The 12,673-nt window shown below is 43.3% G+C and overlaps 1 protein-coding gene across 1 annotated transcript in view; it reads right to left on the reverse strand.

Annotated features, from left to right (window-relative positions):
* The window catches only part of EPHB3 (EPH receptor B3), a 97,843-nt gene that overhangs the window by 20,995 nt on the left and 64,175 nt on the right, over positions 1-12,673 (reverse strand). Inside the window, exon 4 of the mRNA XM_007426865.4 lies at positions 1,595-1,750. Within this exon, the coding sequence (XP_007426927.3) occupies positions 1,595-1,750 (156 nt within the window). The remainder of the gene's footprint in view (positions 1-1,594; positions 1,751-12,673) is intronic.

Genomic DNA, 12,673 nt, shown 5'->3' on the forward strand with positions numbered 1-12,673 from the left:
AGAACTGGTTTTGAGTACCAGAATAGATGAAAACATTTCAAGCATTTCAGCCGTATAATTTAGGGCAGTGGTGGAAATTCTTTTTGTTTGGGATAAACAACTAGGACTCGGCAATTTCCAAGGATCCACTGTAACTCATCTGGTGATCTAATGATAGATCCTGATCGCCTTTCAATCACCCATGACCTAGAGTCTGTGGCAGATTCTCAACCAAACAACCAGGAGTTTCAATAATTGGCAGCCTCTAGTCTCCAATTTGTATGACACAGCTGTAATCAAAGCGGTAAAGTGAATTTTCCAGAGACTAGGTTTTGCCCCTGAAAACTGCTTGGAATATACAGAACTTTGTTCATAATTTCTTGGACTTTGACTCTCTCTTTTCCTTCTTTTAGCTGGATGCTTTCTGGTTCCTCAGGTCCACTGAGCTCTGATTTCTACAACGGAGTCATGCATAAAAACTATCTTGAGGATTGTTCTCAAAGTGAGAGATGTTCCTTTTCCATCCTCAGGGATTTATCAAAACTCTGGCATTTTCCCAAACAGCTCCAAAAGGCTGACTTTCAGAGCTACTGTAATGTTAGTGATACACTTGACACGTCTGAAATGTATTCTTTAATACAGTAGAACCTCCGTTTAATGGACCTCCATTTTAATGACTTTGGATACTGTGGACCCAATTTGTATTTGGACTTTGCCCACAATGCAAGACACAAGATTATTGTTTCTACAGTCTGTCCAGATTGACAAAATTGACATTTGTGCAATAATATAATTGACATCTTTAGGTTATTTGTGTCTAGGTTATAAGCATTCCAATGGATGATTGTAGAGAAAAGAGGGAATGGCCTTGCGGGACAGAAGGAACAGACGCTACCAAGGCAACAGTCAGATGAAAGGGGCCTGAGTCTGGGGCAAGAATGTAATGTGAGTAAACATTCTAGCCAAGCCCTTCCCTAGTTCATATGAAGATGAAGGGAGGGAGGGGGGAACTGCATTCAAACTTGTACGATTCTGTTACTATAGCTTTACAATAAAAAAGTAAAGAAAAGCTACATGGCATTGGCTTCTTAGTCTGATCTATCTTGAAGGGGTGACAATCACTAGAATGCTTAAACGAGTGCTAAAGCCTGTGGCTTCTTGCTGAATGTGCAGCTAGTGGCCAAGGCAGGTTGGAGTCTACCCAAAGTTGCATTCACAAACACATTTAACTTGGTTACTGAATCATAAATAAAGCAAATGGTTGGATTGGCACAACGTGCCAAGCCATGACCAAAACCAATCAAGTTGACTTTATCCAAACTTAGCATGTTGTGCAAATGGATCCTCTTGCCTTTTATCTTAGTTAGCTTGCCAAGCAAACACAGCCAGCGTGTGAAATGGCCCTTCTGGAAAATAATCAACCCTCTCCCAGGCTGGCTATCTGCCTGGACAGATGTGGTCAGCTGAGAAACGTTCCATCTTGCTTGCATTTGATGAGTTCTTATTTTAATTCCTCTTGTGGGTTATTCATCCCGGATACCTGAGACTGCATGAAGTAATAAGGCAAAAGTAAACATTTATTAAAACCAAAAGAAATCCTTGGAACAGGGCTTACTGGTGCAGGCGCTGTCGGGGAGATCAGTATCCGATCTGAAATAGTTGTTCCGGCATGTGCAGAGAGTGGCAGCTCCAGAGCTTGTCCGGCTATTGGGAGGGCACGGAGAACAGAGACTTTCTCCCTGCTTTGACTTGAACGTCCCAGGACCACAGGCTGGAAGTAAAACACACATACGTACAAAATTGAGCTTAGAGAATGGCGTACAAGAGACGAAGGATAACTTTGTCCACGATGAACCAATTCCCCATCTTGAATTTCACAGCCAACAATTAAGGAGGACGAAAACGGGGAGACCACTGCAGGCCAGCCCTTGATTCTATCTAGACCAGGCTTCAGCAGTCTTGGAGCTCACCAGATGTGCAGAGGCCAGCTCCCAGAATTCTTGGCAATGGCCAGGTTAGCTAGGAAATATGGGAGCTGACGTCCACACAGTCAGAGAGTGCTGGGACTGGGAGAGCTGATTTACATATTGAACAGAATGAAGTAGCAGAAAAGACCACATCATTCAAATTCTTCTAATTTATAAACTCTTTGCCAACTGAAAGATGGCCTAGAATGCAATCAGAACATGCTAGTACACCCTTCCTCAAACCCACACCCTCCGGCTGAACAGGGACTAAAACTTTCATCATTCCAGATCAACATTCCTAGGTTTGGGGAAAAAAAGGATCTGATATGATCCTTTCAATGAATATAACATGGGTTCTTCTCCTTCTCTTGCATGGAGGACATTTCAGAGAGGATGACCTCACTCCCCACCATTTCCTGAAGGAACACAACCTTTTCTCCAACATCAGCATCTTAAATCTCATTAGTCATGTTCACTCACTAATTTATTTGGACAGTTTGTATGTCTGGTCCCAGAGGCTCTGAATAGGATATAAGAAAATATAGTGCTGATTCCAGGTATCACAGCAAAGGGGGATAAGTCATGGCAAGCCCCCCACAAATGACATCACTGCGCAAGCCCCTTCTTTACATGCTTGTGAAGCTGCTGTGGGGCAGGGCTCAATTAGTGACTTCACTGCACATACTTAGACCACCAGGAAAACGTATCTTGTTTCTTATGTGCCAGCAAAAAAACAGGCCTGCCAGCACTGCTGGCTTGTCTTCCACCAGTAATTTCCAACTACAGGCTGAAAACAGACCAGCTGCAGCTGACCTGTTTTTTGTCAGCAAGGAGTAATTAAAGCACCATTTTTTATTTTGCCACCCGTTGCTTAGATTTTTTTTTTTTAATGTTCTTTTACATCAATAGATCTCAGTGGCTATAATATAGATGCCTACAGCTGATCCTTGCTCAATGTCTCTTCTTGCTTTTCTTCCTACCCTATTCCCACGGCCATTCTCAGATGTAGCAATTTGTCTCTGTTTTCTTCTTCCTGGATGTCCAACAGCCCAGTCCTGAAACACTGGATCCCTCTACTCCCACCAGAAATATTAGTTTCCCAGCCAGGCAATCAAGACAGTGCCAACGCTTTCTCCCTTGCACTTCCCACCTAATTGTATTCCACTCCTTTGTGGTGTACAAGTCTGTGCAAAAGAGACATTGCTTTTGATTGGCACAACTGTGCTACCTCTGTGACGGACCAAGTGCAACGTGCCCCTCTTCCTCTCTCAGACTCGGGGTTTCCGAATGTTAAATGCAGACACAATGGTCTTTACTCCAGAGTTTTGATGCAAGAGCAAACTAGACCAGTCTGTAAGTCTCTCTGCAGATCAGGATGACTGATACCACCACAAGGTGAAGTCCTCCAATCTTCCCTCATCTTTTCTTCTCCTGCCCCACTGATTTAAAGGACAGGCCTCCCTGTATTCCACCACTAGTTCCTATACCCCCCAAAATTATCTCTTGGCCAGCTTCTCCTTGGCTAGAGCTTCACAGAGGATCCTGCAGCAATTCAATAGTTCGAAGGCTTCCAGTGCTCCTGAATGTCTTGCAAGAATATTTTGACTTTGTGGAGCTGACGCGGGTACGCATGCCTACGTGCACGCGAGTGTCGGTGTGCCCAGCTCCGCTCCGCTCGAGTTTCTGTGATGTTTTTTTAACCATTCCAGAAGTCCCAGCAGAATTCAGAAGCCATTTGCCTGGAATTCCTGCTGTCATTAGTGGTGCCTTTCTTTGCCCCCTCCAGTCCCCTGGGGCTGGGAGGAACAACTCTACTTTCACCAGGTTTGCCTGGAAGGCTGACAGAGCCTTCCTACCCTTCTTTCTCCCTTTTCCCCCAAAGCTGCCTAGATTCACTGTTCCTGCTTCCAAATAAACAGAGGATGTGTTCAAAAGTAAAAAAAAAAAAAGGGAGGGAGGGAGGGAAGCAGAGAAAGAGAAAAGAAAGGAAGGGAAGGGAAGGGAAGGGAAGGGAAGGGAAGGGAAGGGAAGGGAAGGGAAGGGAAGGGAGGAAGGAAGGAAGGAAGGAAGGAAGGAAGGAAGGAAGGAAGGAAGGAAGGAAGGAAGGAAGGAAGGAAGGAAGGAGGGAGGAATAGGGAAGGGAAGGGAAGGCATGAGACTAAGCTGAAAAAGGGAGGGAAGGAGGGTGGAAGGGAGGGAGGAAGGAAGGAAAGAAAGAAAGAAAAAGGAAGAAGAAAAAGATATGGATGGATGGATGGATAGATAGATAGATAGATAGATAGATAGATAGGAAGGAGAGAGAGAAGGAAGGAAGGAAGGAAGGAAGGAAGGAAGGAAGGAAGGAAGGAAGGAAGGAAGGAAGGAAGGAAGGAAGGAAGGAAGGAGAAGGAGAGAGGAATGGGGAGGGAGGGAGGGAGGGAGGATGGATGGATGGATTAGGGGAGACAAAAGGAATGGAGAGACAGGAAAAAAAGGAGAAGGGGGGAAGAAGGGAAGAAGGGAAGAAGAAAGGACCTAAAGATACTGTAGTACATCTACCAGAATAATTTCATCCTGGGCCAGCTTTGATCAATTCAGAGTGGATAGTTCATCGGCCAAAACTCTGAATGCAGATTCAAACTATGCTCACAGCAAAACAATGAGACTGTATTGGGAGGCTGAGTGGTTAATATAATCTCTAATTCTCCAAAATTATATAGGCTTTCAATAATCAACCACTCAAGACACACAGCACACAGATTGTGTTTGGATACCCTTCTCTCAGCTTAATAACCGAAGATGCAAAGAAGCCTGTTGGCTGAAACCGAAGCCTGTTTTGCTCCCTCCTTAGTGTGAATAACAATTAACTGAAAAACTCCTCTATAAATCAGAAGGACAGACAGAAATGGGTGTCATTACAGTATCTTCTTCTAGAATGTCTTCAACTTCCCACCTTCAAATTCTGTAATCTGGGATTTCCTGACTAGTTTCTGAGATCAATCAGGGTCTGTAGGCACTGCTACCAGAGCTTGGCCTATTAACTGTGATCCTCAGTTTCATGCAAGCCAGCAAACTATGATTAGCACTTTGCAATAAGACAGGACATTATGTCATAGTAGGAAGTCTGTTTAATGCTCTAGTTTACTGTATTATGAAAACATTATCCATAGCTTCCCACTTTGGATGAAATATGAAATTAGTTATTGGAAAACATCTAGATTTGCCTTCTCATGAGCCAAAGAGACACCTTCATATCTGAGTTGGCTAATCACAGATGCAACTTTCTGAATACAGCCAGTCTGTGCACACACAAAAAGTTTGCACAGATTACAATTGAGAAGAAAATTGTTAAAACTAAAACACTGGTGATCTTTGAGCAAGCAAGGTTGATTTTTAGTAATAATTATTGCATATCCCGCCTTCCCTAAATAATTTTGCTGTTCTTGCAGATGATAGGAAGATAGGAATGGACGAATCATAAAGGAAGGTCTTCCCATTAACAAATACTGTATAAATATTGATTTTGAGTGGGGCTATCTAAAAGCATGCTAGGACTCTCTGAGGTTAGAAACTTTTGCTGCTGTTTTTTTTTTTTTTGCTTACATATCTCTTTCAGTCCCAGAAAGGTCCTGAAAGTTAAGCTCAGCTTTCAAAACCCACAGTGATTTAACTGCAGAGCCACGTAGGTTTTCTAGAAATGCATCTTTGGACAAAAATACAAGCCAACCCAGGACGGGAATGTCTGGCTGGTAATTAACAGGAGGGGCTTAAAACCAGTTCCCCACGTGCTCAGCTCAGGGACTGAGGCCAAGCCACCAACTGCCCAATGGCTGTGAAGGCAAAGCTCTCTTTGAGATAGCTGACCACTGAGATACGTCAGGGAGCAGGATAGGAAATTCTCTGGACTACATCAACATCAGGGTGAAAGGAAGGCCCTCCTTGCTCTTTCATCCAACACATGAGCCTATCTCAATTCTCCCTCCCACCTCCAATTTTACAGGATCTTCTGACTTTTCTACTGTCTGGAGTTAAAGAAAGGTCACTGAAGACATTCTCTCTCTCCAGTTTGCAAGGAATCAAGCTTTGCCCTGGCCTGGCTTCTCAGTGTGCAAATGCCAACATCCCGTGTTCCTCATCTTTAACCCCCATGTTGCACCATCCCTTGCTCTTTGGGCTGTCCCATTTGAGAACCTTTAATGGAAAGGGAGACAACTCAGGAGCTAGGATCCCGAAGACAAGGGAGTTCCCATCAAAGAGAAAGTGGCCTGTCCACAAACTCTCTGGAACTCAAACTTTGTGTTTGAGTATGAGTGGAGGTAAGGTGGCAGCAAAACCAGAAATAAATCAGCCCAACTAGCAGAGGCAACAGCTAGTCACATGGGGATGGCGCTGGAGCATCCAAACTCTCTCTGGATGTGGAGAACAGAGACGATCCCTTAGCCCCCACTCAGCATTCAATCGAAGACCAATATTTTTCAAACTTGGCCACTTTTAGATGTGTGCACTTCAACTTCCAGAATTCCCCAGGCAGCATGTAAACCACCATACGTGAGATGTGCATAAAACCTAGCCCAGCATGCAAATTGCCAATTACTGGGACCGTCTGGGTGGACTGAGAATGCAAATCTCAACATACCCAGCCAGCATGGGACCCAAGCTGGTTGGGGAAGGTCCTGGAATCCAAAGGCCCAACCATGGTGGCTTGAGAGACAGTTAATGCCACTGCCATGTATGATTTAGGCTCATGGTGTCAGCTTGAGGAGCACAAAACATTTCAAACCTGAAACGTCCCAAATTCAAAACATCCTGTTTCGAGTGCAAAAAAGAGCTGTGCTTCATTTCAACTCAGAACATTTCCAGAGTGCTCAAAACAGCCTCTTTTGCTTGAAATAGCGGTCTCACAGCCAAGGTAGGACACTTCACAGTTCTAATCGGGATGTAGCAGGGTGGAAGTAGTTCACATTCAAAACATTCTGGGCTACCTCTGGCATCAACTGAATCAAAGGAAAACACAATCATAGTATTACTTTCGTCCAGATCTGAAGGTCACGGCTCATTGTAAGATTATTGCAAATCCACTTCAATCAGGTTGACTGGAGCACCACTGTCAAAGGAACCTACTGTCATTAAACTGGAAACTTCTACCTTTATAGACTGGTGCCCTGAGAAGCTGCAAGCATAGGCATCAGTTAGAAACGATAATGACATCATATCTGTCATGATGTCATTTGAATCAGTTGTGTCATAATGGGAATGCTGTCCAGTATGTACAGGTGGTCCTTCTTTAGTGACCACTCATTCAGCGACCATTCAAACTTACTATGGCACTGAACAAGTGGTAGTGAGGAGTGGTCCTGAACAAGTGGTAGTTATGAGTTCTGGCTGTCACAGCATCCTGAAGTCATGTGATCGTGACTTGCAACCTTCTCTGCTGGCTTCCCACAAGCAAACTCAATGGGGAAGCTGGCAGGAAGTTGAAGACAGAAGTCGTGGTGAGGTCCTCACTTAATGACCCATGTGCCCCTTGCTTAACAACAGCAACCAGGACTGCCAGAATTGCTGTCGCTAAGTGGTGCAGTCATGTGACGCCGTGCTTCATGACCGTGTCTGTTAGTGATGGCAATTCCACTCCCGATTGCTGTCATAATCTGAGGACTACCTGTAATTCGCATGCTTTGCATGATAGCATCATGACATATGTGTTGCCACTTGCTTTCCTGCTGCTTCCGCCAAAAACCATGGCTGTTGGATCAAATTTCCTCTGGATACGTAGTCTTCCTGGATTTTAAGTATACTCAAATATTATTTGTCTCTGACCTTGAAAGAGAAGTTTCTAGGTTAGGGCTGGGTCTGGCTTGGGCAAGAAGTCCTGTCTACTTTATGACTTCTGTTCACCTGACAGGTTCTTTTGCCAGAGAATGATGTTTCCTTCTTCATATCCTGATGGCTTCCTAGATTGCTTACAGGCTAAAATTACAGCACTAATTAACTTCTGGGATTCACTGCCAACATGATGTAATTATGGTCCCTTGGCTCCTCTGTTGTTGTTTTTTTTTTCCCCAAATGTTACACACATTCACGGAGAAAAGTCATTATTAACCATATTAGGAACACAGGTTCCATATTCTGCCTTTCTGACCACCACCACCAAAATAGACGTGGGTCTCTCCACTGTGCCCAAACTGTAACCTTTGTAGCAACATCAGGCTGAACACCACCAGAGACTGCAAACTTGGTCTGATAGACCTTTGAATTAGATTCAAGAAAGCTAATGCTTAAGTTCTGATGGCCAGACATTTGGGTGCCTCAGCTCTACATGGGGTATATACTGTGGGGTAGTGTTAAAGTTACTGGAGTACAAGTGAGGAGAACAAAGCTCAGGTCCACCCTCAGGCATGGAAGCTAACCAGTCCCTCTTGTAGAGCCCAAGAGACAGTGTGGTGTGGTGGTGAAGATGCTGGACTAGGATTGGAGAGGGCCATGTTCCAGTCCACCCTCAGCCATGGAAGATCACTGAATTACTTTGGGACAGTCATCTCTCTCAGCCCAAGAGCAGTGTGGTAGAGGTTAAGGTGTTGGGCTGAAACCAGGGGAACCAAGATTCTAGTCCACCCTCAGCCATGGAAGCTCACTTTGGGCTAGTCCCTGTCTCTTGACCCAGCCTACCTCACTGGATTGTGGCTGCTGAAGGGAAAACAGGATACATATCTAACAAATAAACTGACTCTAAAATGGAAGCTGATATGTTCCCAAAGATATGTCTGATATGTCTGAGACTCACGTGTTGCAATCCAACTCATCTGAGGGCACCAGATTGGGGGAGACAAATATAAACCCATAGTTGTCCTAATCTTGTTCTATAATAAGCTCACTATAATGATGACATTGCACAAATTAATAGCCGCACCCTCCACAAGAGCTCCTTCATTAGCGTAATGGCTTTGGCCCAGTTTACAGTGTGGATTGTGGCTTCATTGTTCAGGCCCAGAAGGTCCAATTCCCACACCTCTTGGTTCCTAAACAGCTATTCTCTGATATCTTCCTAACTTGCCTACCCTAGACCTGGTCTAAAAGGCTCTGGAACACTTTATTATTATTTTGGAAATATAGTTTGATAAGAGGAAGCTGAGGATGACAGCAAGATGGTATGTAAAAGCAGCCATCTCAGAAGACGGAATAATGTTGTTCCACCACCCCAACAGAAACTGGTTTTGATATCTCTGGCAACGCCCATGAGATGCCTACCACAGACTGTCTTCCTTCCTTCCTTCCTTTCTTGCCTTCTTTGTGTTTTGTTTTGCTATCAAGCTGGAAGAGGAGAGGTATTCGGAAACTGTGCTAAGGCTGCTTGCATTTTTAACAAGGAATATCTCTGCATTCCCATCATACAGCTGCCCAATACATAGGCAGGCCCTCCAGCCAGGCAGTATAAATTTCATGGATCTTTGTTGGTCGTGGAAAGTTGGAAACCTGGAGTGCTTTAAGCACATAAACCATGCAACTCATATGTGGGTTCTTAGTAATGATGCTTGGCATTTACGTGAGGTGGCTCTCACACCTTCAGGGCCTTTCCATTTCTCTCTAATAGCTGTGATCATGGGATTCGTTCAACCTGGTTTCTGAATTAACTCATTTTCTGGCTTGGCATAAGACATTAAGCCAACAAACCTACACATAAGCATAATGATTGCCATCACCACCACCACGACCCCCCAAATTCAGTTAATGAAGTTTAGCATGCCGCGTTAACGCAGCTGCGAGAACAGGCCTGCTTAAACCTGGTGTATAAACACAGCCAGTCTCTTGGTTTAGTATTCACACTGCCTTGTCATGTAGGCCAGTGTCATCCATATTGAGGAAGGGCATGTTCAGGGGGGTATTTGCTGGAGATGCTATCTGAGTGGAGCACCTCCAGGTGCAGAAGCTGTAGACTCAACCACAACTCAGCTTAGAAGCACCCAACCTGCAGCCCACTAGACCAGTATTTCTCAGCCTCTGCAAGTTTAAGATGTGTGGACTTCAACTCCCAGAATCCCCCAGCCAGCATGGCTGGCTGGGGGATTCTGGGAGTTGAAGTCCACACATCTTAAACTTGCCAAGGTTGAGAAACACTGCCCTAAGCCAAACCCCAACAAACAGTATTATGTCTTACAGTAATGTATGAACCAGGCCTTAATCTTCAAATAATGAAAGAAAGAAAAAATATTCTCAAGAGAGAAACAAGGGACAGGGAGCAGGAACAACAGGATCTCTCCTCCCCTACTAATCCCTGAATAGCAGATCGAGAATTGCAAATTTGCTGTAAGAAAAAGTCCACATTCTCCATTAAGGAAATATATTTACTGGGCCAACACACAGTTGCAAAATGACACGTAAGGTTTTGAATTCCCAAGATCCATTTTTTTAAAAAAAACAAGGTGGGCTAAAAAAAGGAGTGGGAACTGTAGCCAAAGATGTTCAATTTAGTGTGTCTTAAAATGGAACATGGGAGAAAGTTGTAAACATTCAACATTGGCTCTATCAGGGATTCAGATTGACCATACAATAAGCTGAGATGAAGCACTAGCATTTTTTTTTTTTTTAGTTAATGGCTAAATTAGTTCTTCTCTCATCCCAAGTCCTGGATTGCTGAACAAGATTGACAAAGTCACACAACACCCTCACCTTGAAACCATGGTTTATAAACCACAGTACGATTGCTTAATGCCCCTCTCCCAGCTTAGGAGTCATAGCCCCCAGGGCTCCTACCATCACTGGGACCACTTTGGCCTTGACTTTCGATACACACACACACACACACACACACACACACACGTATATACATACGTACATACATATATACAGACATATACACACACACACAGTATATATAAATACACACAGAGTATGTATATATATACACACACACACACACACTTATAGTATATATACATATATATATATACATACTATATATACACACACACACACACACACATGTATATACATACATATATACACACACACAGTATATATAAATACACACAGTGTGTATATATATATATACACACACACACACATATAGTATATATACATATATATACATACACACATACTATATATATATGTACACACACACACACATGTATATACATACAGACATATATACAGACATATATACACACACACAGTATATATAAATACACACAGTGTGTATATATATATACACACACATACACATATAGTATATATACATATATATACATACATACTATATATATACCCACACACACACGTATATACATACATACATATATACAGACATATATACACACACACAGTATATATAAATACACACAGTGTGTATATATATATACACACACACACATAGTATATATACATATATATATACATACATACTATATACACACACACACACACGTATATACATACAGACATATATACAGACATATATACACACACACAGTATATATACACAGAGTGTGTATATACACACACACACACATAGTATACATATATATACATACATACTATATATACACACACACACACACACATTCATGCACACATACTGTTTTATACACACACACACGTATGTATTCACACACACATATGGCATGTATGTGTGTGTATGTGTGTATGTTTATATGTGTGTATGTGTGTGTGTATATATATATATATATATACACATACATACATACAGTATATATATATATATGGAGAGAGAGAGAGAGAGAGAAAAAAAATACATACACACACACAGACACCATCACAACTCATCCTCCCATAGAAGAAGTACAAAGATTCACTGGTAGCAAGAAGACAAAACAAAAGAAAAATTAGACTCTTTTTATGTTAAAAAAGGAGAAGGTACTTTTAGGTGCTTTGTATCATGTGCGAAGAAGCAAAAAAGTCAAGAGAAACCGGTTGATGGGGAATGAAGGGACTGGCCGACGTTGCCTCTGCGCCCGTCCTAAACACCACTGAAAAATGGAAGTTAAGTGGCGATATTAAACGAATGATGGCGCCTCGTTCATTCACTGAACGGAAGCTTCGAAGAGAAACCCAGCGGGCTGCCGAAGGGAAAGGATGCTCATGCACTGCCTTGGTTAAATCGGTCCGGAGAAATTTGCCCCCCAAAGACAAACCAGTTGACTACGGTGCTTCACAAACATTGCAATTCTCAGAGCACCTGTGCTAGAAAAATCCCACCGGGTGACCTACAGCGTGTTCCTTAGCAAATATCCCCTGCTGGCTGGGGAATTCTGGGAGTTGAAGTCCTCACATCCCAAAGTGGCTGAGGTTGAGAAACACTGGCCTAAGTAGTCTGGACTCATGCCTAAGACATCTGGATCGCAAAGCATCCAAGCGCAGTATCTGCACCCAATCCCCAACGTTCAGGACCTGCCAGCCATTGCGGAGGCCTGGCCGGCAGACGTGGCAGACGGAGACGGCTTCCTGGATTATTTGGCGTATTGACCTAACCTGCTTGCAACAACACTGAAGCCTCCATCTCTCATAAGATCCCTTGCACAACCAGTTTGGCTGAGAAAACCACGCCTTCTGTTGCTTCAGTCGGATTAAGGAGCAAGGGGATAAAATGGCTGGATCCTGAGGCAGAAGCCTGTTCACAGAGACCGGGGCATAGGGAGGAACTTGAGTTTTGCACAGTTTTAGGCTGCTAGCTGGGTTCATAAATGAATCCCACTCAACGTACACAATGTCCTTCCTTGGTCAAAAGGAACTTG

The sequence above is a fragment of the Python bivittatus genome, unplaced genomic scaffold (assembly GCF_059951505.1).
Source record: "Python bivittatus isolate LINGU-HERP-01145 unplaced genomic scaffold, Pbiv_v1 ctg000980_np1212, whole genome shotgun sequence".
NCBI classification, from domain to species: Eukaryota; Metazoa; Chordata; class Lepidosauria; order Squamata; family Pythonidae; genus Python; species Python bivittatus.